The 27,032-nt window shown below is 46.5% G+C and overlaps 2 protein-coding genes across 9 annotated transcripts in view; one reads left to right on the top strand and one right to left on the bottom strand.

Moving 5' to 3' along the window:
- Positions 1–8,696, top strand: part of Slc8a3 (solute carrier family 8 member A3) — a 137,342-nt gene extending 128,646 nt beyond the window's left edge. For 4 of the 6 annotated variants that reach the window (XM_036205598.1, XM_036205596.1, XM_036205599.1 and 1 more), the window contains exons 5-8: positions 1,381–1,505; positions 2,249–2,348; positions 3,937–4,212; positions 6,619–8,446. In XM_036205598.1, the coding sequence (XP_036061491.1) occupies positions 1,381–1,505; positions 2,249–2,348; positions 3,937–4,212; positions 6,619–6,995 (878 nt within the window). In that variant the 3' untranslated portion in view covers positions 6,996–8,446. Of the gene's footprint in view, positions 1–1,380; positions 1,506–2,248; positions 2,349–3,936; positions 4,213–6,618 lie in introns of all 6 variants that reach the window. The other 2 variants (XM_036205601.1, XM_036205600.1) reach the window with 2 other exon arrangements.
- A 12,448-nt stretch (positions 8,697–21,144) lies between these two features.
- The window catches only part of Smoc1 (SPARC related modular calcium binding 1), a 166,227-nt gene continuing 160,339 nt past the window's right edge, over positions 21,145–27,032 (bottom strand). For 2 of the 3 annotated variants that reach the window (XM_036206596.1, XM_036206597.1), the window contains exons 11-13: positions 26,714–26,958; positions 23,518–23,571; positions 21,145–23,032 (exon numbers count right to left, since the gene is read on the bottom strand). In XM_036206596.1, coding sequence (XP_036062489.1) covers positions 23,016–23,032; positions 23,518–23,571; positions 26,714–26,958 — 316 coding nt within the window. In that variant the 3' untranslated portion in view covers positions 21,145–23,015. The remainder of the gene's footprint in view (positions 23,033–23,517; positions 23,572–26,713; positions 26,959–27,032) is intronic. The other variant, XM_036206598.1, reaches the window with a different exon arrangement.

Genomic DNA, 27,032 nt, shown 5'->3' with positions numbered 1-27,032 from the left:
ATGGACAGCTCCCAGGCATTGTGGGGAGCCCCTTCTCATTCATTGGTTGTAGAAACTGAGTCCAACAGCAAGCTCAGACAATGGAGCCTGCACACCATCAACTGTCCTCAGCCAGGCTTTATTCCTCATAAGGAAATGTTTATATACGTAAGTCTCTCTACTTAACAAAACTCATCCTTACTTCATAGCCTTTTCTATGAGTTGCTTTCATCACCACCCCAAGAACCCAAGTTTTCTGCCTCTCGCTTCACTAATTCCTCTGCTTCAGAAATAAAAAAAAAAAAAAAAAAAGACTTCCTTGGCCTCTGACCCATTTTGTCCTTGGGATTATCCAAGGACGAGAGGATTCCCATGGGAGGTTTACTGTGTAGAATGGAAGCAATTAAGGAGCTGGATAAAAGAACTAATTGCATGTGAGAGTGCCGACTTGGATGGGGAGATGTTTAAATGAGCTCTGAAAGAAACAGGCTGCCAAGAGCGATTTTCTAATCAAAGGGGAGTAAAAAGATTCAATCTCTATTTCACTCTAATCCAGAAAACATGTCTTCATGGTGAAGTGGCTGGAGGATGGACTTACCAGCTGAAATGGAAAAAAACTGTTTAACTGTTCAGCATGAGAAGGGGCCATTGGTAAATGATGCAAGATGCCGAGGGACTCGGAGAAAGCTTACAAAGAAAATAAAGGAAGAACTATGTTTTATTTTTGCTTTGAATGTTGGTTTTTTTGTTTTTTGTTTTGTTTGTTTGCTTGTTTTAATTTTAGAAGAAATGATCCTGCCCTGTACAGAAATCCTGGACATCTATCATCAGAACACCATGAAGTTTCTTGGGAATTGTCCAAGTTTCTCATAGTGAAGATGCCATTAACCTGTGCAAAATGGAGACATCTCTGCAAATATCCCCCTTTCTCTTTCATAGATGGGGCAGTGGCAACAATGTTGAAAACAGATGCTAATAAGGGGCAGTAGGCAGTGCATTTGGACCCATGTGTCTTCCAGAACTCTTACATGAAGTAGTGGACAACCAGTTTCAGCATCTCAGAATAGTTAAAGACCATGATACTTGGCTTTTCTTCCCGGCTCTGCAGCCACTCTCCAAATGGCTTGGGAGCTTCATTTGGTACCATTCACTGGGAATCCTTTGGGTCAGATTCCCTACTTGGGATAAACAAAAAGAGAAATGCTCATCTCGGGCCTACCACAAGCATGTTCAAGGTCTGATCGCAGAGGGTTCATCCCTGAGCAGAAAGAAAAATTAGGAATACCCAGTCCTCGTTCTTGAGAGGTCCTCGCTTTGCACCCACTGCCTGTGTCCCTGAGCTGTAATGTCCTGGAAGGTAGAAAAGGCGCTAAAGCCAATCTGATTTTTCTTTTGTTGCAGAGGTGACAGACAGGAAGCTGACTGTGGAGGAAGAGGAGGCCAAGAGAATAGCAGAGATGGGAAAGCCAGTATTGGGTGAACACCCCAAACTGGAGGTCATCATTGAAGAGTCCTATGAGTTCAAGGTCAGACCATCAGTGAGGTGTAAATGAAATAATAGCTAACTAAGGTGGCGAACTGGAAAAATGAGGCTGTTTCTAATTTCACCACTGAGGATGTGAACTAGAAACTGAACAAATCACTCACCTACCCCAGGTCTCAGTTTTCCCATTTATAACAGGTAACAAGTAGTGCTGGTTATTTGTATGCTAGGGATACTATAGGAGAAGAGGATGTAAAATATGAAGTAAGTAGGAGAGGGAGCCCTTAGGGGTGTCACCACTGTACGTTTTAAAGACAGTAAAACTGCAGGACAAGCTCTGTTGACATCTTATTCCATAGTTACATGTCAAGCCAGGTGTGGTGGGCCACGCTTTTAAGCCCAGGCACGTGTGAGGCTGAAGCTGGCATATCTCTGTGAGTTCAAGGCCAGTCTGGTCTATATAGAGAATTCCATGACAACCAGAGCTGCATAATAAAGAGACCCTGTCTCAAAAAGACCACACACACACACACACACACACACACACACACACACACACAAAAACCCTCTACAGTTACATTCCTCTGAACACCCAGTGTCAGAATTCACAACCACAGGAAAGGGAACTAGGGGGATTTCCCAAGAAGACGTCGTCCAAGGACAACTCACGAAACATTTTTAGAACTCTTGTAATCCAGGGCCCCTTTCATTCCTTTGTAACACGAGAGGCCTCATTGGTTTTGAGAACTCTAACCTCATGATTCCAAGTTTTTCTCCCCATGACAGAGTACAGTGGATAAGCTAATCAAGAAGACAAACCTGGCATTGGTTGTGGGGACCCACTCCTGGAGGGACCAGTTCATGGAAGCCATCACTGTTAGTGCAGGTAAGAGGACCCTCAGGATGACCTTGCTAAGAGTACAGACAACCCCCAAGAAAGAAGATCATGCCCCACTTAGTGGCTAATCACTTTCAAGGAGAGCTCTGCAGTAGGGTTTTCCCAGCTCTGGTCTGAGATGTTTACCTATTCCAGTGGTTAACTAAAAGAGAGTCGTGACATCTGGCTTCAAATCCTGATTCTGCTATGTGAACTAGTGCAAATAGCCTCTCTATATTCAATGTTTTCTGCCTTTCTCAGAAGTGCAAGTACAAAACACACACACTCACATGAAATTCTAGTTTCCATCATTCCTTATCTTCTCACTAGTTTGCATCTCCTTTCCTGTAAAATGGAAAACAATTCTGGTTTAGAGACTGGATGTTAAGAGTTATCAAAATGCTTTGCATTGACTCCCTGACAAATCTTCACTCTGGATGATTTTGTTGACATTTACAGGATGACCCCACCATACTGTCCCCAGCCTAGGCAGAAGTCCCAGATACCTGCAGGTGTGTTGGAATGAGGACAGACAGGGTCTCCCAACTGCCCCTGTACTGTCTCTCAGTGACACTATAGTTCTCTTGAACTGACAGGCACTACTGGCCTTGTCTTTTTCCATGAGCTTTTGTTGTCATAGCAACCCACAGGGTCACATCCCTGAGGTCCCTGAGCCAGAGCAAAAGCTCAGCCAGGAAGAGACGCTGGCTATTGCTGCTCTCCTACTTTCATATCCATTCTGCTGTGTCACTTCTGATGGCCTGACCATGCCCCTCAAGAGACAACAAAAAATGTAGGCCACATAGTCTACCCCCCTTCTCAAAGGAGGGAACTGAAGTTCAAAAACCATAGGCAAAGTACCCCAGGCTAAGATTTCCTTCATCTAAAATTGGAATTAGAGCCCAGATTCCTGACTTCCATTCTTTCCAAACCCAAAGCATTTAAAGTTGCCCTTGAATGGGCACAGGTACCTCAGCACATTCTCTCCAGGGCCACTGAAGGGGCACATGTGCCCCCATATTTCCTAGCAAAGACCGTCAGAGACTATTGTTGCTCTGTTCCGTGGGATAGCTGAGGAAGGGTACTACCTCCATGATCTGAAACAACAGCCATCCCTCTGGGGATAGAATGGCAGAATTTTGGTTGTCATTGCTATAGACAGGTCAGATAACTTGAGAGGAACCCCATCAGTACATGGCAAAGAGTGATCAAACACATAGCCAATTTTGTTTTCTTTGCCTAGAAATCAAATACAGCCTACCCCTGCCTCCTCTCTCCCTCCCCCTGTCCTTCTGTTCTCCTACTCTGCCTCTTGATCTCATCCTCTCTTCTTTTCCTTTAGTCCACAGCTTGCTCAATTTCTCCCATGTTCACTTAGCACTCTGCATTTAAACTGACCAGCGACCACACGACCAATTCGTTTCCCATTTCCCCAGTGTTTAACTGGTGCCCACACCCTGTTCCTCACTTGCTGTCCAGAGAGAGCTGAATCCCCATCCTGGCCCAGGATGCCTGTAATATGGGTTGGATTTGACATTTTCATGAATGAAGATCTGATCTCACTTCCCTGTCTCAAGCCTGTTTATCTTACCTCCAGCAGGGGATGAGGATGAGGATGAATCGGGAGAGGAGAGGCTGCCTTCCTGCTTTGACTATGTTATGCACTTCCTGACAGTCTTCTGGAAGGTGCTTTTTGCCTGTGTGCCCCCTACGGAGTACTGCCACGGCTGGGCCTGCTTTGTGGTCTCCATCCTCATTATTGGCATGCTCACCGCCATCATCGGGGACCTAGCTTCTCACTTCGGCTGCACAATTGGGCTCAAAGATTCAGTCACAGCTGTTGTGTTGGTGGCATTCGGCACCTCTGTGCCAGGTGAGAGTGAGAGGTACTTAAGTGTGCAAAGAGGCTATCCCCTGGTTCAAATGACCCACACACTCTGCCTCATCTCAGATCTGAAGCAACAGGCACTGTGGGTGATAACCAGTTTACATGTTCAATCCCTGCCCTGCTCATCAAAACCTTACTAGACAGAAAAACAGTTCTACCAAGGATATGGTACTGACCAAGTAAGTAGCCCAGTTTCTTAGTCTTTATATTATATTAAGAGGACACAAGCAATGCAATTAAATGCGTATAATAATGTTCTTCCATTTGCCTCTGGCAGCCTCTGAGAGATTAAATATTAGTCTGCTTATAAATGTCCCTATAGAAATGCCCACAATCCTTCTTGGTCTCCCCTGCTCCTGTGGTCATCTATGAGGGCAAAGCGTCTCCTGTCGGAACAGGCGTAAGAACCTTAGTTGATATTTGTCCTTTCATGTGAGGAATTACAGGCTCTTTATTTTCTTCTAAATATCCAAAGGCAAACAGCAGTAGGCATTCATTAATTCATTTAGTAGACTAATATTTACTGAGCTCCCATGATATCTGATACAGTGCTGTGGTAGCTGCACATCTATTATGTGAGTCAAGGCAAACATGTTTCCTTCTCAGCCCTCAGCTAAAAATCTAGCAAAGGAAACTAGACCCAAATGACTTTAAAAAAAAAAAACAAAAAAACAAAAAAACAAAAAAAACTTAATGATATCTATGAAGTAAAGGTGTCGAATAGGGAGCCTTAGATTAAGCTGGGTCCGGGCAGGTCTTACAGGAACCAAGACTGAATGACAAGCAGTGGGTAGTAGGTACAGCATGGCAGCATTAGTCCAGGCTCCCTACTTAATTCAATCTGGGTCTCTATGGCATCTGAACTCTGACCTTTTGCCAGCTTCAAGTACTTGGGCTGAATCTCACCAGGCAGGAGTCTGCAGGGTGAACCAAGGGCAACCTTGGTTGTAGCAAAGAAACATCCTTCAGGAGATCAGTTACACCTATTACATTTCTTCAGTATGGCTATACCAAAAGCCCCCAAGAGAAAAACTTAAAGAAGGAAGGATTCATTTTACTCACAGTTTCAGGAGTGTTAAACACAACCTGGCAGTGAAGGGAACATGATGGAGGAAAGCAATTCACATCATGGTTGACAAGAACCAGAGAATGAGAATGTAGGAAAAGGCCCATGGCAAGCTATAAGTTCCAAGAAATGCCTCCCAGTGAGCCGCTTCCCACAACTAGGTCCCTCCTACCTTTCACTACCTCCTATATTGTGATTTCATCAATGAATTCCTCCATTTCTTGAGATCTAATAGTCTCTGGAAACTTTAACACAGATGCACCCAGAGGTGTGCTCTACCAATTCCGCTGGGTTAGTCTCCCTCTAACCAAGTTGGAACTCAGAATGAATCATCACACTATATCTACACCACACTCCAGGAACTCTTCCTTCTAGAAGTCCAGCACAGACCAGGATGGGGGAAGGGGTGCATTAGTGATGCCAGAAGTCTGGCTATTATGGAAATGAATCTGTTGGTAAGAAATCAGATGATGCCGGGAGCTTTGCCCTATGGTCACTGTTCTCCAGGCCTTGATGTACCTAAACTGACAGAGGGAAAGGAGCAGATGTGTGGGGCAAGACATGTGGAAGAAAAAAAAAAATGGAGGACAAGGCTAAATTGCAAGGTCATAGGCAAGCTGGGGCAAGAAGCTTTCTCTGGGAGATCCAAGAAAATTGACAACAGTGAAACATCAGGATATACTGGGTAGGGAGATAGTTTGGGGCATTTCCAAGGCCTGGAAATTGGTCCAGAAAGCACCTGACAATGTTGGGGTTTTCAAGAGAATATGCTATGGTCCATGCCTCTGGTATCATGGCTTTTGTTGAAGCTCTTTGAGAATGAGAGCATGTTATTGACAGGGCCCTCCCCATGGGGATTCTGGGGTTAAGTCTCTAGATAACTTAAGTGACCTTGTGTAGGCATCTTGGTCCTGATTCTCCTGAGTGCATGAGCATCGATCGCTCAGTTAAGTAAGCACATGCCCCACATGACAGTTACAACCGATCATCTACTCAAGCTGCTTCCCAGGATACGCAAGTTCCTGAGCAGATGTTATGAAATGACTGGATCTTCTTTACTAAAAACATAGCCAACAGGGAGGGATATGTCCACTCGGTAACTATCGGGACAGGAATAACTCGTAGGATGCTTCAGCTACATACAGATGAGGAACAGGAAACCCAGGCCCATAACTGTGTATGCCCAAGCCTATACAACTTATAAGGGACAGGGCTGGAAGGGGCCCCTTTGCCCATGCGGCCAAGCTGCCTGTGAAGGCTACCCAAAGACAGGCCCTGCACATCCCAGCCTCCCATCGCTCCCCTTTGTCTCTGTCCTCTTTCAGATACATTTGCCAGCAAAGCTGCTGCCCTGCAGGATGTGTATGCAGATGCCTCCATCGGCAATGTCACCGGCAGCAATGCTGTCAACGTCTTCCTGGGTATTGGCCTGGCCTGGTCCGTGGCCGCCATCTACTGGGCCATGCAGGGACAGGAGTTCCACGTGTCTGCTGGTACTCTAGCCTTCTCTGTCACTCTTTTCACCATCTTTGCATTTGTCTGCCTCAGTGTGCTCCTGTACCGTCGGCGGCCCCACCTGGGCGGGGAGCTCGGAGGTCCCCGTGGCTGCAAGCTTGCCACAACGTGGCTCTTCGTGAGCCTGTGGCTCCTCTACATACTTTTTGCCACACTGGAGGCCTACTGCTACATCAAGGGGTTCTGAACCACCAGAGCAGGCCTAGGACTCCTCCTAAGAGAGAGGGCGCTTCCTCACCAACCTTTCCAGGTTGAGCAGCCCTGGAGAAGCAGCATCAGGACCCCAGCCCTATGAGGGCTCCTGACCTAGGCCCTGGCACCGCACAGTAAGGGCAAAATCCAGTGGAATGGAGGAGACACCCACTGTCCAAAGTATTTCATTAAAAACAAACCAACAACAGCAACAAATCCACCTCTACCCCCCCACCCACCCCTCCATCCTCCACTCATGTCCCTGGGCCTTCCCTTGTGTATCCCACCACCAGACTATTCCTTTGACTCTAGTTCCCGGAAGGACAGGACATCCCCTGTCTCCAGCGACACGCATCAAGACTCCCTCATTCATCTGTCGGGGTGTGAGAACGAGCCATCTCCGCGTGGCTGATTTGGGGTGCTCTTTTCTTCGAATTATTATTGCGATCACTTTCACCTTCCTATCAGGTTCCACTTAATGTCTTGTCTTTTCTTTCTGAGGTTAGTGACAAAGGGCCCCGAAGGAATGCCAGGTCTGAGCAACAGACAGAGGCATGGACTTGCTGACACACACTCTCCTGCTCTTCTCACAAAGCCGCAGCTGTCCCTTGGCTCCAACTCAGGGTGCAGGAGGAGTTGCGTCTGCTTGCGCTGACATCACACTCAAACTACAGAGCAATCACCCTCCTCTCTGTGGAGGTCACGCTACTTCTCTGTGTGGTGTGTCAGCATCTCTATGTGTGCCCTCCCACAGAGAGACTTGCCAGGTTGAGGCTTGGGAACAGAAGAAAGAGCGTTCCATGCTGACCAAGGGCAGCTGGAGAAACAAAAGGGAAACCCCTCTCCAGTGTTTTTGGGGTTTGTGTGTGAGACAGGAGAGAAGAAGGTATCTGACTGGGGAGGTCTCTAAAGGAGCAGATCATCTGTAGAGTGTCAGTGTTTCTGGGGAATGCCAGCATTACCACCCCGCCCTCACTAATGTGCCATACTCAGAAGACTCAGCAGGTTGCTTGGGGTGATATGATAATTTAGAGGCTTGTAAGAGAACAGGGGCCTCCTTCCTCCTCTCTTGGCCTTCAGGCCACTTTTGAAAGCATGTTCACAAGATAGGAACTGGAATCTCTCATTTCCCCATGTTCCTGCTTGTTTGTAACCTCAGAGAGTTTCTTCCCAGCCTGTGGGGTATTTCTTATACCCCCTCCGTCCCCAGGAATCCAAGTCACCACATTCCCAAGGAGCCTGGGCTCATAGAAAATGAGGACTGACACACTGACACCCTGGCCTCCCAGACCTTTTCCTGATGTATTTGAGAAGAACTGGCTTACACACACACACACACACACACACACACACACTACAAAACTGCCCATGGGTCTTGAGGCTTTCTGCATTGACATAAATACATTTTCTAAGAGAGAAAAATGAAATTAAAACAACACCTGTTTAATTTTAAACACATTTTTTAAGAAAAAAATAAAAAAGAAAACAATGTTCGTGTCCTAAGCTATGTTGACAGTTGCCGGTGGAAATGCTGGGTTGGTTTAAAAAAATAAATAAATAAAAGCAAAAGGTCTACTTATATATGTCTCTATACACACAGCCTGCTTCTCCCCATGTTTCTTCAATGAATGGTCCAAGGGCCATCTTGGGAATCTGCTGAAGCAGATGCAATTGAATCAAAGATGTCATCTCCCATCATACTCAAGTGTTAATATGCTAGACATAGCAAAAAAAAAAAAAAAAAAAAAAAAAAAAATTCTTTTCAGGGAAATGCTACCTATCACAGCCCAGACTTAAAGAAGCTGGAAGACATAGGTAATAGGAATTGTGTTGGTGAAAGCAAGGAAGCATTTGTACCAGCAGGGCACAGCAGGGCAGGACTTTGGCTAGGGAGCCATAGTTAGTTAGCCAGAGCTCCACACACAGACTCAGGATCAGCATTCATTTGCTTATCACACATTCAAAACTCCTGCAGTGAACATCTTCCACTCACTCAGGGACACTCTGGTGCACAAAGAAGGTTCGGGTCTTGACCACAAGGAAGTCACGATCGAAGAGATAAAATCATATTTTTTGTTTCTTTTTTCATGAAGAAAAATTTTTTATTCATTTTACATACCAATCAAAGATCCCCCCTCTTCCCTCCTCCCACCCCTCTAACCTCCCCCTCCCAAACCACCCCCAATTCCCTCCTACAAGCAGGTAAGGCCTCCCATGGGGAGGTATACTAAATAAAAAATTTTTAAGACAGTGTTTTGGAGTTATAAGAAACAGAAACCAATTAAATGGCTCTAGAAACAGAGGAGAAGCACTGGGGTGACCGGTGGGAGAGGGTTTTCTGTGAAATTCGGATCAGGAAGCCCTGAAAAGGCAAGATTGCCTTCCATGCCTCCCACCCACGTGCTTCCTCCAGTCCTTGCTTCTGTCTGACTGTGGAGCCCTTCCCTTCCCATCTCCCTGGGGTCCCCTTTGTTTGGCTTGTTCAACAGTCCAGCTCAGTTGACAGCCCGGGTGGGATCTGGTGGCCTCACAACTCCACAGAACTAACTGAAGTTCTCTTTGGGGGATCTGAGAGCAAATTCTCAACTGAGGGAATACAATTAATTCCCCATACCCAGAAGAGCATTTCTAGAAGACAGAAACCTTTATAGATGCTCTCCTGGAGTGTGTGTGTGTGTGTGTGTGTGTGTGTGTGTGTGTGTGTGTGTGTGTGTGAGAGAGAGAGAGAGAGAGAGAGAGAGAGAGAGAGAGAGAGAGAGAGAGAGAGCACATGAATAGGTACAGGAAGAGTGTGTGGATGGGTAGCTATGCACTAAGCCCATTCCAGGCCCAAAGAAGTCAGAGGAAGTGAGGAGGTAGGAATTGCACGTGTGTGTTAAGTGCCCTTTCCAAAAGCTAAATAGTGGAAGGAGCCTAGGAAGTTTGTGAACAATCGGGTGCAAACAAAAAAAAAGCCCCTATACCACAGGTGCTCCAAGTGTGGCATGAACACACTTAGAGCACCTGTGTGCCACTTAGAGCACAGTGTGGCCACGGAACACAGTGGTAACAACACTGACTTGGTCATGAGGAATTAAGAAGGACCTCACCGAGGATGGGACCTTAAAGCACAATATACGGTAATTTACTCTGGTGAACAGACTCAGCACTAGAAGAAAGACAAAAAGGAACCAGCCGGGACCATGGCGTGGAGCTCAAGAAGGAGAAACAGGTGGATGCTAGCTGTGGCCTGCGTGTGTATCTAAGAAAGGTTAAGGCCAATGATCTTGTGTTGAAGGCAAAGGAAAAGAAGAAAAGGAATGGGAAGGAAATTCTACCATCACCAAAATGAATAAACAAGGACTACTTACCTTTTTGCACTGTGGAATTTAGTCCTTGCCTAGGCTTAATTTCCTAGCCAAATTGAGGCTAAGAAAACAGATTTGAGAACACAAGTCCTTTAAGGAAATGATAACCAGAAAATGATAGATAGGTAAGTAAGTAGGTAAGTAAGTAGACAATAGATAGATAGATAGATAGATAGATAGATAGATAGATAGACAGATAGATAGATAGATAGATAGATAGAGGTAGGTAGGTAGATATATAGATAGATAAGTAAGTAGACAATAGATAGATAGATGATAGATAGATAGATAGATGATAGATAGATAGATAGATAGATAGATAGATAGATAGATAGATAGATAGATAGATAGACAGATAAGCAGGAAGATCTGGGCTAAAGACTCATTCTATTTTATTGCTAGTTGAGAATGAAAAAGAAATGTCTTCTAGTTGATTCCATGGGAGAGACAGGGGCATGGACTCCATTTGTGCTCATCTCTCCCCTGCTTAGAGTTACTTGTAGATCACCCAGACATCAGACTTTGCAGAGAGAGGTTGAGGTTCATCTGATGAAGCCCGATGAATGTGGAGGAGGGTTGAGGCTGGTGTCCATGGTGAGGAAGGACCTGGGTGTGAGTCTAGACACAACAACTAGTTCTCCAGCTTGAGTGAATGCCTCTCTTGGTTCACAGCAGCTGAAGGATTCTGAAGCCCATTACTTCCAACACTAATGCTGAGACCCTAGAACATATACACAAGGGGGTGGGGTGCACAAAGTGATGTACAAACTGCCTGACAGCCATAGCTGGCAAGACTGCAGGCATCCCTTTGGGGTGCCTTGGTCCCACAGGCTGTACATCCGTCAATATGAAGATGATATTGCCAGTCAGTGTGCACAAGCAGAGCCCATGCCTTTATCTCATTTATTTTCAGGACATAATAGATATCATAATAAATCAGCCCCAGCACTTCAGTAGCTTAACAGAAGATGAAGTTTATTCCCAATTCACGCGATGATCTAAGGAGGATATTCTTAGTCAGCAAGTAACTTTCTTCTCCACGTGATGACTCAGGGACTTGGTTTCTTTCATTTTATAGGTGACAGTCTTTGCATGTCTTCCCCATTCATCTCAAATAGGAAGTAAATTGGAGGTGGTGTGCATATCTCTAACTGCCTTGCCTCCCAAGTAATGCCACATTTGCTCACATCCAATTAGTAGAAGCTAGCCACTTTTACTCATTCAAATGCAAAGGAGACTGAAATACAGTCCTTAGCTGGGCAATCACTCTCCTGTAGCCTCTCTAAACTGCAAAAAGGCTCTTTTGTAATAAATGATTGTCCTACCACAATGCCTTTGCGATTAAGGACGGATATTTTAATATTAATGGCCAAGAGCAATATGATCTATGTCTCTGCAGTTTTCAGAGCCTTTAATATACATCATTTTTGTCTGATAAGAGCCATAAGAGGTAGATATTATTCTTTTCTGTCAAGCAGGTTACGAGTGGTTATATGATTAGCCTGGAGCACACAGACAGTACGGATCAGACAGAGACATAGGTCTGATTCCAAATTTTGCTCAGAGTGCTTGTTCCAGAATATCATGACCTCTTGTAACAAACACCAGAACAAAGAATGGGAAGAGGCTAGAATTACAGGAGGCTGAATGTAGCCAGAGAAAGAAGCCCACAGAAAGGCAGCCAGCAGGCAACTGGGAGCACTGGAGGAGGAGCCAGCCGTTAGTTCTCTGGTCCTTCCACAATGTCTTTTCTCCTACCTCGCCCTCATCCTTACTGAATGAGAAGCTGGTTAGGGTGATGTACCTGCAGAGCTCAGGGACAGACCAGGGAAATTTCACTTGGATAAAATCATTTGCATTGGTAATTAAAGATGGAGAGTCATCTGGCCCCAGGATGAGGGGATTCAAAAACACATCTTCCGGGACAATGGTATTCAAAAGGATTCCCAGAAAACTACCCTGGCAAGCATGTCATGTGACACTCAGAGAGGTGTGTCTTGGCCTGTTTTGTGCTGCTTTAATAAAATTCTCCTGGGTCTGAATACTTTATATAGAGGTATTTAGCTTATGTTTCTATTGTTTCAAGACCACAGTGTTGACATTTGTGTAGCCTTTTCTGAGGGACTTATGATGTGTCACAACATGGCTAAGAAATGAATGGGCATGTTGGGGGGAACAAAGGGAACCAAAGAACTGACTCACATTATAACAACCCATTTTCCCCAAAACTACCACAGGAACCACACTGATGCCTTCATGGCAGAGCACCCAGAGCCCAGTCACCTCTTAAAGGCCCTATCAGCACTCCTTCAACACTGTTGTGTTAGGAGTTCAGCCACTGTGAGTTTTATGGGCTACACGTAGCTCAGTGATAGAGCACGTGCCTAGTATGGGTGAGGGCCTGGGTTCAATCTTCACCAAGCAAGAAAAACTTCAGGAGAGACAGATCATATATAAAGCCCAAACCATAACAGAGAGACTCAAACTGACTCAATAAAAAGTGAATTTAGCCTTTCCTAATAAACATAAAGCTTCCTTCTTTTATTTCTGTTTCACATTTATTGTTTAATATAGAGATAAAAATGATGTATAAAGCATATAATGTGTTACACATATTGATATGTGTATACACTATAAAATTATTTCAATCAAACTAATATTATATACACGTGTCATATATGGGTATACATTTATAACATAAATATATGTGTATATGCATCACTTCATATAGTCACTCTTTGGTATGATAAGAATATTTCAGCTCTACTCTCAGGGAATTTGAAGTTTATGTTCCATGTACTATGAACAATGGTCATCATGCCATGCCTCAGGTCTGCAGAACCTAAGTAGCCATAACTGCAAGGTTGGACTCTCTAACCAGCATTTCCCCATGACTCTAACCCCAGTCACTGATAGAACTCTTCCAATTTTCTGTTCCATTAATCTGACTTTTTAGTAACATTCTATATATAAATGAGATCACGTGCCATTTGTCTTTCTGAGTTTGGCTTGTTTCACTTAGCCTGATTTCTTCTAAGCTCCTCCACATTGTACATAACAAGATTTCCTTTTTTTTTTTTTATGGCTGAGTGATTGTTTTGTTTCTGTTGCTGTGACAAAATATGCTTACAAAAAAACAATTTAGGAGAGAAGGTAGTTTAATTTAGCTTATAATTCCAGATTACAGGCCATCATCATGGAGAAGTCAAGGCAGGAACTCCAAATAGCTAGTCCTTATTACAACCAAAGTCAAGAGCAGAAAGAAATTAATGCATAATGCTTGCTCACTTGCTTGCTTGTCTGCGCTCAGCCTGATTTTTCCATTTTGGTACAGTTAAGGAGCCCCTATCTAAGAAATAGTACTGCCTACAGTGGGCTGGGTCTTCCCACATCAATTGACATAACTAAGATAATCCCTCACAGACATACTCACAGGACAACCCAATGTAGACAATGTGGATATTCTCTTCCCAGGGAATTCTAGGTTGTGTCAAGTGACAATAACTATCACAGTAATAGCCCACTAATTTATTTATTCCTTTATTCAACAACACACACTTAGATTGTTTCTATATTTGGATACAATCCAAAAACTAGACATCGGATATTGTGACTAATCTCGCAATGAATATAGGTGCACGATGTCTCTTTGGAATATAGATGCCATTTCATTCTTTATGTACTCAGAAAGAGGATGAGTCATTCTTTTTAAAATTTTTGGAAAGGGCTTGACCCAATGTCAACTATTTTGGTGCCTCAGAATGTTTAGATTCTGGCTTTTGGTCTTCATTCTTTCTGCTCATCTCAGGTTCTTCCTAACTTCTGGCTCAGCGGGAACTGGGTGTCACTCGGTTTTTTTTTACACCTTTTTTACACCTTTTTTTACACCTGCGTGGCAGTGGAATTGCTCTGATTCTGCATGGTAGCTGTTCAGTCTTTCATTATGACGAAAGCACAACCTCCAACTCTGCTGCCATTTCATACTTTGATACATTGGACAAGCATCAAGCTAAAGAAGGAGGCCAACTCGTGTTCATAGCTCACATGGTCTATCTGATTATTGAGAGCATAGACCGTTATGGATGCGCTCTGGTAGGCATTCATGTGGAACACTATTGTTCATACTGTGGACCTCATTCCACACCTTCCCCAAATTTATTCATACTTTAGTCTGTTTTCTATTTCTGTTATTAAATGCCATAGACTGGATATTTTACAAATATAAGAGAATGTCTTCCACTAATGGAGGTTGGGAAGTCCAAGGATAAAGGGCCATAACTGATGGGAGCCAACTCACTGATGGAAACACTGTGCAGAATCCTAAGGTGCACAGGGCATCACATGGTGAAATATTAAAAACCTACTATCTCCTGCCCTTCTTCTTATGAGGCCACTAACACACTCACGGACGCTTTCAGTGCTAATATCTAATTCCAAGCGATTCCCAGAGGCTCCACTCCAGATAGCGTTGATACACAACTCTGAGGAGTGTGCATCAACATGTGTTTTGGAAGGGACAAACACCCAGACCACTTACTAAACTATTAATAGAAGTTCATTATTAGATCCACAATTCAAGCCAAAGTGAACATGTAGGTGTCTGAGAGGATTTCCATCCACCACAGTCTTTGAGGGTGTCCTAGTTAGGGTTACTATTGCTCAGGTGAAACACCATGGCCAAAAGTAAGTTTGAGAGGAAAGGGTTTATTTGGCTTACACTTCTACATGGTAGTCCGTCATTAAAGGAAGTCAAGACAGGAACTCAAACAGGGAAGGAACCTGGAGGCAAGAGCTGATGCAGAGACCATGGAGGAGTACTACTGACTGGCTTACTCCCCATGGCTTGTTCAGTCTGCTTTCTCAAGAATCCAGGACCATAGCCCAGGGATAGTACCACCCACAATGGGCTGGGCCCTCCCTTACCAATCACTAATTAAGAAAATGCCTTACAGCTGAATCTTATGGAGGCATTTTCTCAAGTGGGGTTCCCTTCTTTCATATGATTCTAGCTTGTGTCAAGTTGATATAAAACTAGCCAGGAAAGGGGGTCATCCTCAATAGTGCTAGGGCCTAAGTGGTGCTAGCTAGCACACTTCACAGAGGCATTCTTGAATTAAGCTTATGGATTTTTTCCTTCTCATTTATAAATTCCCAAAAAAGTGTCTGAGACAAAGGGAATACAGTTGTGGGTACATCCACCATGAGACAACTGTTTATGCAGCCTATAGGTGCATTCTTGACCTGATTGGGCTGTTCTCTCCATATCTCTTCAATTTGAAGATGGGATGCTGTTGTGCAAGTCCATATAGCTTGTTGCGTAAGGTACCCAGGTCTGCATGGGTAGTTTAAATGACCTGATTTCAGCCCTTCCCTACCAATATCCTTACAACTCCTAATGGAGCTGAGTGTTGTAGTCATGCTTGGTCTTGATCTACATCCCCAGTCTTCTCCAGAGCTACAGGAGAAATGCTCTGAGACCAAGATTGGAAGCACATGAATTATGAACCAAAGGCTGTGGAGCCCCCAGCTGGATCAGGCCCTCTGGATAAGTGAGACAATTGAATAGCTTGAACTGTTTGGGAGGCCCCCAGGCTGTGGGACCAGGACCTGTCCTTAATGTATGAGCAGGCTGTTTGGAACCTTGGGCTTACACAGGGACACTTTGCTCAGCCTGGAAGGAGGGGACAGGACCTGTCTGCACTGAATCCACCAGGTTTAAATTAATCCCCAGGGGAGTCTTGGCCCTGGAGGACATGGGAATGGAGGGGAGGGGCTAGGGGGAAGGTGGGAGTGGGAGGGGGAGGACAGGGGAACCCATGGCTGATGTGTAAAATTAAAACACAAATATAATAAATATTTTTTTTTTTAAAAAAGCAAAAAATAAAGAGTATCCTGGGAGGACTGCCAGCTCTTCACATACATAGTCACATCTACAAGATTGGTTAGCACCTCATGTCCCAGCTGTACTCTCTACCACCACCGCCGCCGCCACCACCACCAATACCACCACCCACATGCAGCAGATTTGGTAATTAGCATCATCTAGACACTGAGCAGGGAGGGGAGATGAAGAACCCAAACAGGAAGCAGTTGAAGATCAGCCTGTATTCCCAGTGCTTGGCAGGGCTTGGATGGGTGAGGGTCCTACTGGTGAATGGACACCCCCAGAAGAGCCTGGTTCAGCTACAGTCCCAGTAGGAAAGCAGAAGCAAACCTGACATGGAGTATATTCGTGTGAGAAAATATGAACGAGGTCACACCAAAGCTGAACTGCCCATACCAAAAAGGCCAGCTTGCACAATGGGGAAGAAAAGCTAGCGTTAAACCAAGAAGTGACTATGTGGTGGTTTGGAAGAAAATGCCCCCCCCCAAAGGGAGTGGCACTATTAGGAAGAGTGGTCTTGTTGGAGGAAGTGTGTCACTGTAGGGTGGGCTTTGAGGTCTCACATATGCTCAAGTCATACCCAGTGAGATAGACCACTTCCTGCAAGTCAAGACGTAAGACTCTGAGCTCCTTCTCCAGCACCATGTCTGCCTGCATGCCACCATGCCTCGCCATGATGATAATGAACTAAACCTCTGAAACTGTTAGCCACCCCAATTAAGTGTTTTTCTTTATAAGGGTTGCCGTGGTCATGGTGTCTCTTCACAGAAATAGAAACCCTAAGACAGCTACAATGAACGCAGAGGGCTACACTGCTCGGGGACCCTCATGGTTTCTCTTCCTTTCCCTCCTCCTGTCTCCATCCAAAGAATTATAAAGCAGAAGAGTGACTGGCCTGGAGCCAGACTGTAGCTCCACTGTTTTCCTAGCAGTTGTGGACGAGAACACTGTGCTAGGGCTGGGAGGGGAGGAGAATCTGAAGCAAGTTGGATATTGAGTTGTATGATGGATTGGAACTGAGCTTGTAAGTAACTGAAGTGACCAGATCACAGGAACAACCCTATCGTTAAGGAACCCACTACACAATGGAAGATGACTCAATAGGACAGAGACTCAAACTAATGGCTACAGAAGACACAGAAGTTTCCAAGCATAACACAGGGCATTAGATCCTTCAGCCAACCGTTCTCCTCCAGTGTTACCTGAGCCTGCCCTTCCTCCTCCAACTTCTCTTTTCCTGCCCACACTATGAGGGTGGCAGGGTTCCGACAGGGCCTGAGAGACAGCCTCTAGGTGGGGTGCTGAATGCTCACAGAAAAGACATGGGTACTCATCTTCCCGCTTTGCTGAGAGGGAAAAATGGTAGCTGCCGTGAACATGCTAAACCTGTCAGAAGTCATGGGCAAAATGCATTGTGCAAAATGGGATAAGCAAGTTGCCTTATTCTTAGATTAAATTCTGCACATTTAAAATCACACTAGGATAATCTACATTGTAATAGCAGAGTTTTTACTAAATACTTCTGATTCTATTTCTTCACTGCTGTGGAGCTGATATATATATATATATATATATATATATATATATATATATATATATATATATATATATATTTTAGTCACTGGAACATGAGCAATGTGACTTTGAGTGTTAGTTTTTGTCAACTTGACACATACCTAGAACATATCTGGGCAGAGGGGATGCCAACTGAGTAATTGCCTCCACCCAATTGGCAAGTCCGTGGGAGCATTTTCTTAACTGATGATTGATTTAGGAGGGCCAAGCCCACTGTAGGCAGTGCCACCACTGAGCAGGTGGTCCTGGGATGTATAAGAAAAGGAGCTGAGCAAGCCAGGGAAATCCAGTCTGTAATAGTGTTCCTTGGTGATTTCTGTCTCTTCTCCTGCTTGAGTTCTTGCCCTAATTCCCTCAGTGATTGATTGTAACTGGAACATGTCATCCAAATAAACTCTTTCCTCCCCAAGTAGGTTTTGAGCACGGTTCTTATCAAAGCAATAGAAAGCAAACTAAAACGATGATATATGTCACTTCCGGATAGGAAGCAGAGTGCAATTGACCATGTTCCTCTTCTTCTGCTTCTACTATCATGAAGGATACAGTCTTCCTTGGCCTGGCTCCCCATATGAGGACAGTATAAAGAAGTGTCCCGCCAGGTGGTGGTGGCACACGCCCTTAATCCCAGCATTCAGGAGGCAGAGGCAGGCGAATCTCTGTGAGTTCGAGGCCAGCCTGGTCTACAACACGAGTTCCAGGAAAGGTGCAAAGCTACACAGAGAAACCCCGTCTTGAAAAACCAAAAAAGGAGGAGGAGGAGGAGGAGGAGGAGGAGGAGGAGGAGGAGGAGGAGGAGGAGGAGGAGAAGTGGTGTCCCATCTGACACGAGGTCTAGGTTGTCTCTTGTGATTTAGCCACAGAAGCCATGGGGCTCATCCTGGTCTCTCCTGACTGAGTCATATTCACTGTCTGACAACTGTCTTCCACCTTGCAGATAGGCTACACCCCAATGTGCAGCACACCTTTCTATCAAGTGTGTAGATTATTCGAGGATGGCCTTGAGTTTGGGGACATGCCTGGCTTACCACATTCAGGATCATCAACCATAACAAGAATCAATAGTCCATTTAAGAGGACATGGGCAAAAGGGCTTTTGTAGAATCTATTCTATTAGAAGGGAAATGGTACAGAGCAATGCAGAGTGTTGAGACTACATTGTTAAGGTGGCTGTTAGAGGTGGCAGTGGCAAGCACAAGGACTCTTCCAGAGTGATCTACCCTATGCTGACAAGAAGTGGCAAGAGACACGTGGCTGGAATACTCAACAAGAGGAAGTTAGTAGTAGGCAGGGTGTGACCAAGGTTAGGGCCTTCTTAGCATGCCATGAAAATCACAGAAGAGTAACACATCCACGCTGAAGGGTTGAAGGGCTTAGTGGTACTTCCTGAAGATCTAACTCCCCCTGTCCCCGTTCGTGCAGCAAGAGAGGTCAAGGCTCATAGGAAAGACTTGACCCTCCTTGATGCCGTAGCTATGATCTTGCAGGTCAGTTAGAAACTTTGGGGATAAATGGCCAGAATCTAATTTAGTTATCTCTCTGAATTGTTTGTTGTTTCCATTTTTGTTATGTCTCTGTCTGTCTATCTCTATCCATCCATCCACCCATCCATCCATCTATCTTTCTACAAAGGTATTAGGGCTATCAGGTTCAACCCCTTTGGGAAGCAAGGATTATCTCTGGGGACCCCTGGGACCTGGAACCCCATCCTCTGTCAGACTCAGTGGTCCTGAAAAAATGGCCAGCCCCAGCAACCTCATGACCTTGCTGTTGAACATGTCTCCAGTGTTCCCTCCTTGTGGCCATGGAGCATGGTTCTGAGCCCTAAGGTGGGACAAAACCAGAATGGACCTATCTTGTGCCTTTTCCTTGACTCTTGATGTGGCTGTACTGGAGAAAGCAGAGGAGCAGGGGGTGGGGTGAGTGTTCACCCTGCTGTCAAATGTAAGTTCCGACCTGCCCTTTTCTACCCCAGACTGGCTCTCTGCTGGAGGTCAGGTCAACTCTGAATCCTCCAGGAATTCCTGCATGGGAAGTGCTGGCCTCAATTGTCTGAATCCTGTGGCAGTCCTCTGCATAATAGTGGCTTTTAGTAAAACCCTTCACTGCTCAGAGTGAAAAGGAACTCCCACGGATACAGCCCAGGCCCAAGTGGTACAGGAAGCAGAAGCTGCTCTGGTGTACCCAGGAAGCAGGGAAGAAACCAGCAGTGCTCAGGGTCTGGAATCAGAAAATCTAAAGATGACACCTACTCTGCCTCTCCCAGGCCTTTCCATCACTTTAGACCTGAATCCACACTTAGGACCCAGAACAACCTTGTCTGAGTCACCGAGTTATGTTATTACCCATGACAGGGCACGTGACCCAACAGACACAGCGTCTGGTATATAAGTATCCAGCAAACCAGCTATTGCCATTGCCCTGAAAATAAAACCTCATATCTGAAGCTGGAGAGGAACTGGATAGGGGTACCAGATGATGAGGAGCTGTGTGACCAGTCAAGGGCTCAGATCCTTTTCCAGGGAAGTCTAGCAGGAGAAAAGGTTGGGGCGAGGGTTCAAAGGAAATTATCTTCTGTGTACCCGCAGAGGACAAAGGTCCAAAAGAATCTATCCAAGTTGGTAATTACAAAGGTTATTTTCAAGGACAGTCTTGTATGGGGAGAGAGTGAAAGTAAATAATGCCACTCACGGGAAACCCAGACATGTGGCCCCTATCCTGGCCCTAGGCACATCAACTCCTATCCCAAAGCCTTATGGAGTTCACCAGCAGCCTCACATATGTGTGCCACACATAACTGAGATCTGGACTGCACAAAACCCACTGAGCTTCAGCTTTCCACCTGAATTCCAGCCCAGGGTCCAGATCACAACCGACACAGCCATACTCACCAGACTGAAGCCACAGAACAAGCTTGTCTGGGGTCCTGCTCCCAAAGCTCCACCAGCTACATTCCAGTTGTGGTTGAAGGGAAAGACACCAGAATGGGGATACTTTGGGGCATCTGCAAGCGTGAAGGTAAGGGAGAATTAAAGCATCCACACTGGCAAGCAAGGGCCAAGAGGACCAGTGGCATCTTCACAGGGCGTACACACCACCCCAAGGCCACTGTCTTCCCTGCTGGCACCCCACTAACAGCAACCTAGACTTTGCAGGATCAGACTTGAGCACCTAGGCCAGAAACACCAGGAAACCTTCTAGGAAATGGGGCTTTTCCTTCAGAGAGGGCCACCAAAATAAACAAACAAACAAACAAACAAACAAATAAATAAATAAATAAATAAAAGAGGCACCAGCTGCCAAAGTTTACTCATTTTTTATTTTTTATAAAACAAGCTACAAATACTTTCCCTTGCTCCCTCCCTCCCAAGGGAAACCCACACAGCACAGCCTGCACCCATCTGTGAGAGAGAAGATGGCTGGGCAGATTCTGAACTCCTTCGTGGAGGTGGCTTCTCTGTGTACATGTTTCCTTCAGGCCAGAAAATGGGGCCGGAGTTTGCTGTGAGGGCCATCTGGCTCCAGTACACTGTGGGTTTTGTTTTGGTTTGTTTTCTTTTCTTTTCATTTTTGTTTTTTGGTCAAGGCTCCAAGAAAGGGTCACTGGTCATCACGGGACAACATGTGTGACTTTCTGCAGAATAGCAGGAACGTTCTGTAACCAACACTTCAGCAAATCAAGTCCCGAGAAGGCTGTGTTCCCCACACCCAGGCAGCATGTATGAGGCCAACACCTTCCAGACCCAAGAGGGAAGAGGGTCTACCAAGGTGGATGCGCTTCTGGGATACTGAGATGGAATACCAGACAAGGCCAGTTTGCCAAGACCAAACCAGTGAAAGCACCAGCCCTGAGCTCCTGACCTCCCTCACTGCCACCACGGCTGGCGTTGGAAACAGCTGCTAAGTGTCACTTGACGCTCTGACTGAAGACCACCTGAATCAGTATGGCACCTAGACAGAAGGAGCTGTTTGTCTGTCCTGAAGGCCAGATGGCCACTCTGCAATCCCAGTAACACCCTGTGCAAAAGCCTAGATTCCCCTGGAGCTGGATTATTTATTATTCCTGTTCCTCCTGGGGAAGCAGAAGCAAGGGACAGCACATGAATGTTTCAACTCCTAGAATTGGTTCAGAGGTCTGGAAGTCCATGAGCAAAGGTGAAGGAATCAGAGGACCAACTCCAGTACTGGTCAACAAGGTGAGGATGAGGGTGAGAGGTGGAGGGAGAGCATGGAAGTAAGACACAGTCTGACGCTAGTGTTAGGGGAGACGTGCTTATGGAGCCTGTCCTGTGGGTTTGCAGACGGGCTGGTGCAGGCCTCTCCTCTCCACCATCTCGCTGGATGCCAAACGCCTGCTGAAGGAGAGCCCTGCTGGGTGTCCCTTCCTCACCTGCTTGGTGTATCCCCTCTGGTGCCCTACATGGGGCAGCTGCTAAATATGGGTGGAAATGTTTAAAGTAGCCCAACTCAACCCCTTCAAGCATAATTTGCTCAGGTATTTACCCTAGATTGCCAAGGGCATCTGAATAGTAGGAGTATGTGGGCCACTGGAGAATTCTGGAGTCCGTGCTGGCCATCATCACATGAGCTGAGCTCTGCTCATACCCAACCTAGGGTCAAGTGACAAGACGTTGACAGCTAATGGCATGGAGCAGTACACTCTTCCCACCAGAAGAGAGCTGACAGTGTCCACAGCACGAGCACAGAGCCGCCATCTACTCTCACACAGAGTCCGTCTCCATTGAAACCCAGGTGAGCTAAGGATGCAGTCTGAGGAGGCTGGACCATGCGTCCAGAGGAAGGAGGGGGCAGCGAGGAGACAAATAGCAATGCCAATGCCTGTACAAAAGAACTATACAATTTACATATATATTTATATACAGTATATAAATCTCTTTCCTCTCAATCCCAATAGCAACCCCCCTCCCCAATAACCTAAAAGTTGTCAGTAGCAGATCCAAAAACTTCACAATAAAAGAGAACAAACAGCTTTTCTTCCCTTTCCTGTTCCCGCTGCGGTATTAGATAACTGGTGTTTACAAATGAGACCAGAAACAAAACACACACATAAGAGTTATTAAAAGTGCAAACATGGCAGGCACCACTTATGTTACATGGGCTGTGGCTGGGCGTGAGCAGTGCTGAAGGTTAGGTGTCTGATGGCTGGTCCTGTCTCCTTGGACTCTCCACTGGCCCTTGGATTTTCTGCTCCTTAGACAAGGCGTCCAACTGGGAGGGAAAAGGAGAGCACAGAATGAAAAGTGACATAAGCCAGAGACTAGAGCCAGGTATACGAAACGTTCAGCTACCCGAGTGAGTTTCAGCATGAGGACAGCCTTTGCACATGGGATACGAACTGGGTGGGGCACAGGCTGCCTAAGTGTTCTGACATGCACGTCAGCTCACAGTATCTGGAGTCGGTTCGAAATCGCATAAACCTTGACACTGCCGGACGAGCACAGGATGAGAGTGTGTTCCAACCAGACCATACTACCTCAGCCTGGAGGAAACGACAGGTGTCTGCGACAGGTGTGGGGGCGGGGGTGACAGAATCCTCTTAGCACCGGTACCATCTCCCTCTTATGCCCCCACTAGATGCCAAGTGTGGCCCCTCAAGGGATCTGGCCAACCAATGGCTTTGCGGCTGGGCTGCCACAGCTTCAGCAGGGTGTCCACAGAAGAAAGGGAGAAGGGCCGGAAAGAAGGCAACTTACTGAATGGGTTTGTGCCTGCTCGTTTTCCCTGGGGGAAGCTGCCAAGGCTACCACCTGCAACAAATAGGAACATATGACATGGGACAGGCTTGGCCCAGAAAGCTGGCAGAGCTTGTGTCTGAGTGCCTGTCCCCTCTGCCTTCAGAAGGGATGGGGGGGAGGAAGCCGGGATGGCATGACTGTGCTTCCTGTTCTGTGGGCGCCTACTGCCGTGTGCTGCCTGGTTGCTATCCACCAACTCCTTTAAACGGTCTCTTTTCTCTGGGGCAAGCTAGGGTGTCCCTCTGGTTTCCTGCTGCTACGCCTGCTGTCTCTGTCGTTGTTTTTGCTGAAGCAGCTTTTCTCTCTGTAGTCCAGGCTGACCTTGAACTCATATTGGCAGACAGCAACAGAAGAAAGAACAGTTCTTCACCTTCCTTTCCCACTGTGGTACTGGACCCCACTTGGGATGCCTCTTTGGAATCCCCTCGGCTCTTAGCTAAGAAGGGTTTTAGTGGCTACTGCCATAACTTTCTTGGTTCTGGTTCTCTGGGTCCTGTAATATCAGAGGTGAGGGGGGACCTTAGACCCTTCACTTGCCAATTCTGGCAGCAAAGGCTCAGAGTGACTTCCATGAGGTCCGAGACCTGAACTGTTAACACCCACTCCTGTGCACAGGCTGCCAAGCAGCTCAGCAAGCTGGCCATGGTGCTCCTTCAAGACCTGATCTCCCAAAGGAGGAACTTACCGGGAGCCGGGCCAGTTTCCTATGTCTCTTAGCATGCCTCTGGACCTCACAGGATGGGACCAGAAGATAGAATTAGGATGACACCTATGCTGCTTCTACTGTGACTCCCATGCAGGATTGCCCCAGGGATCAGATGAATTCATGGAGGTTCGGGGGTTCAGCCCTGCTGAGCCTGAGCTTATCTATAGATCTATGACCCCACAGCTCAGCATCTCCCAACATTCTTAAGACCCAAGAGAGACAAAATAAGGGTAGACGTTGGTACATCCAAGTTTGCAGATGAGGTCACAAATCCAGGACAAGAAGAGAAGCAGACCAAAAGCAGGCAGGTGGGGGAAAGCATCTCCAGGCTGCATGACCTCAGAGTCCATATTTACTCTGCTCCACTCGGCAGCTGCTGCCCTTGGTGGTAAACACAGAGTTCTGTACACAGAGAGAGGAGGCCTAAGGCAGTTCTGGCCCTGCTTCGTCAGTCGAGATCCAGAAAACAAAATGGAAAGCCAGGAGCACGTCTCTGTACCTCAGCAGATTTCAGTAAGAGGAATGAGGTGATCCCCATTTAAGAAGGCTCAGAAACCAGAATGGTCCAACATTCGTGGGAGGAAACAAACCCAGAGCCGGCTATCAGTCGCTGGACCCATGCTCTGGACCCTCAGAGGGAGAAGAGAAGCTTGAGCCCAAAGGACAGCTGTGCTTCTGAGCCACCAAGACCCTAGTCCTCACGCTGCTTGTTTTACAGGCTGGCGACAATAATCCTGACAAGTCTGTTTTATGAGTTGGGAAAGGCCAGTTAAGAAAGAGGTCCAGGCCTCCAAATGTCAGCAGGCTCTGCCATGCTGGGCAAGGGATTCAGGTCTCCAATGAGAAGGTAAAAGAAGCCATGTTCGTGTGGCATCTCTCAAATTCTGGTCCCTCAAACCCAAAACTACACTCCTCAAGTCCCACATCCTCTCCCCACCCACCTTGGACTCCCACCTGACATGCAAACCCCTCTCAAGCCACCAGAGGGCACCACATAATACCAGATGACCTGTGCCTAGGCTCCTACACACCATCCAACCATGTGGCTTGAACAGAGGGAGGCCATGGGGTTGCCAGCAGCACCTCTGGCCCGTGGGTAGATTCCTCTGCTACTGGTAGCTCCTGTGTGTTCACTGTGCACACAGACTGCCCCACCCTTCACTGGCACTATCTTGTTAACTTCTCCTATCAAATACCCAAGGTAGGTACTGCTACCTCCATTAGGCATAAAAGGAAATTGAAGTCCAGAGAGGTGAGGTATTTTGTCAAATTACAGAGCTGGAATTTAAGAGTCAAGTCGACCCGACTTTAGGGCCTCTGCTCATACTTACATCCCTGCTTCTGTCTAGACATGCTCCTCACGCCTTCCTAGGCTTCCCTGTCATCCTCCATTCTCCTGCTAGCATCATGTAGCTGAAAACTGACTTCCTTGTCAAGGCACTGGACCTCTGCTCATAGAGCCCAAAGGCTACATCTGTACCCCACTGCCCTGTATTTCTCTCTGGCCACTCTCTTGACTGGCGCAGACAAGGCTGGCCTGCTCCCAAGAGACATTCTCTTCACTCAGGGGTCCTTTTCACGGAGGTCACAGAAACTAGACTTCAAAGTCCTATGGGTGAGCCAAGCATCGGCAACATGGCTGCCCCATGAGTGCAAGTCACTGCCCCTCTGCCTAGTCCAGACTGTTTGAATGCAGAGTAGCAGAAGCCACTGGGCTCTAAACTCCTAGCAGCAGTGTGTGGAGGAATGGAGCAGAGAGGGGAATCCCAATGTGCTCTCTGTGGGCTTTGTATCTACACAGCTCCCCGTCCCAACATGAATGGTAACCCTACACCCACACACCCACCTCCCACCTCTTCCTCCTGCCCCCCCCCCCGATGCTCTACTTCACCCCACTCTATCACACACACACACACACACACACACACACACACACACAGAGAGAGAGAGAGAGAGAGAGAGAGAGAGAGAGAGAGAGAGAGAGAGAGAATAATCGTGCATACATATTTTAAGTAGGGAATAAAGGTCTGAAGAGATGGCTCAGCCCTTAAGAACACTTGCTGCTCTTGCAAGAGAATCCAGATTCAGCTCCCAGCATCTACATGGTAGCTCACAACTGTCTGTAATTCCAGTTCCAATGGGGTTCTCTTCTGGCCTCTGCAGGTACCAGGAATGTGCATACATGGAGGAAAATACTCACACACAAATAATAACTTTTAAAGATAGGCATAGACACGCACACCTGTGTATGCACACAGCTGGAGATGCTCTTGGGCATCAGTAATTCTACAGCTGAAGCAGGCAGTTAGCCCTGAAGCAGAGCTCACTCCCAGTAAACAGCTGGTGAATACATGGAAGTCTAGGACCTCATGCCTCAGGACAGCCCTTGATCCCTGTCCCTGGGTCAGGCAGGTATTAAGAGGCCAGGCACACGGCGGTAGAACTCACCTTCTTTACTAACACCCAGGCATCCTTTCAGCTCAGGCAGTGAGATGACCTTGTCCTTGTTCAGGTCACAGTAGTCGGTGAAACGCCGGGCACATTTCTTGGGCTTGGCTTTCTTCTTGACATAGCGCTTGAAGGGCTTCATCTCCCGCTTGTTAATGTCGTCACTGTTGTTGCTATCCAGCTGACTGAAGTACCAGTGTGCCACCCGCTCCTCCAGGGTATGGCTGGGATCCGGCTCTGAGAACCTGGGCCGTGGACAGACAACCCCATCCCAGAGGTTAAGCCTTTGTCCCTGCCAACTCATTCTGAAGTTACAAAT

This window comes from Onychomys torridus, chromosome 14, assembly GCF_903995425.1.
Source record: "Onychomys torridus chromosome 14, mOncTor1.1, whole genome shotgun sequence".
NCBI classification, from domain to species: domain Eukaryota; kingdom Metazoa; phylum Chordata; class Mammalia; order Rodentia; family Cricetidae; genus Onychomys; species Onychomys torridus.
The sequence above is the reverse complement of the archived record's forward strand: the minus strand, read 5'-3'. Positions and strand labels throughout refer to the sequence as shown.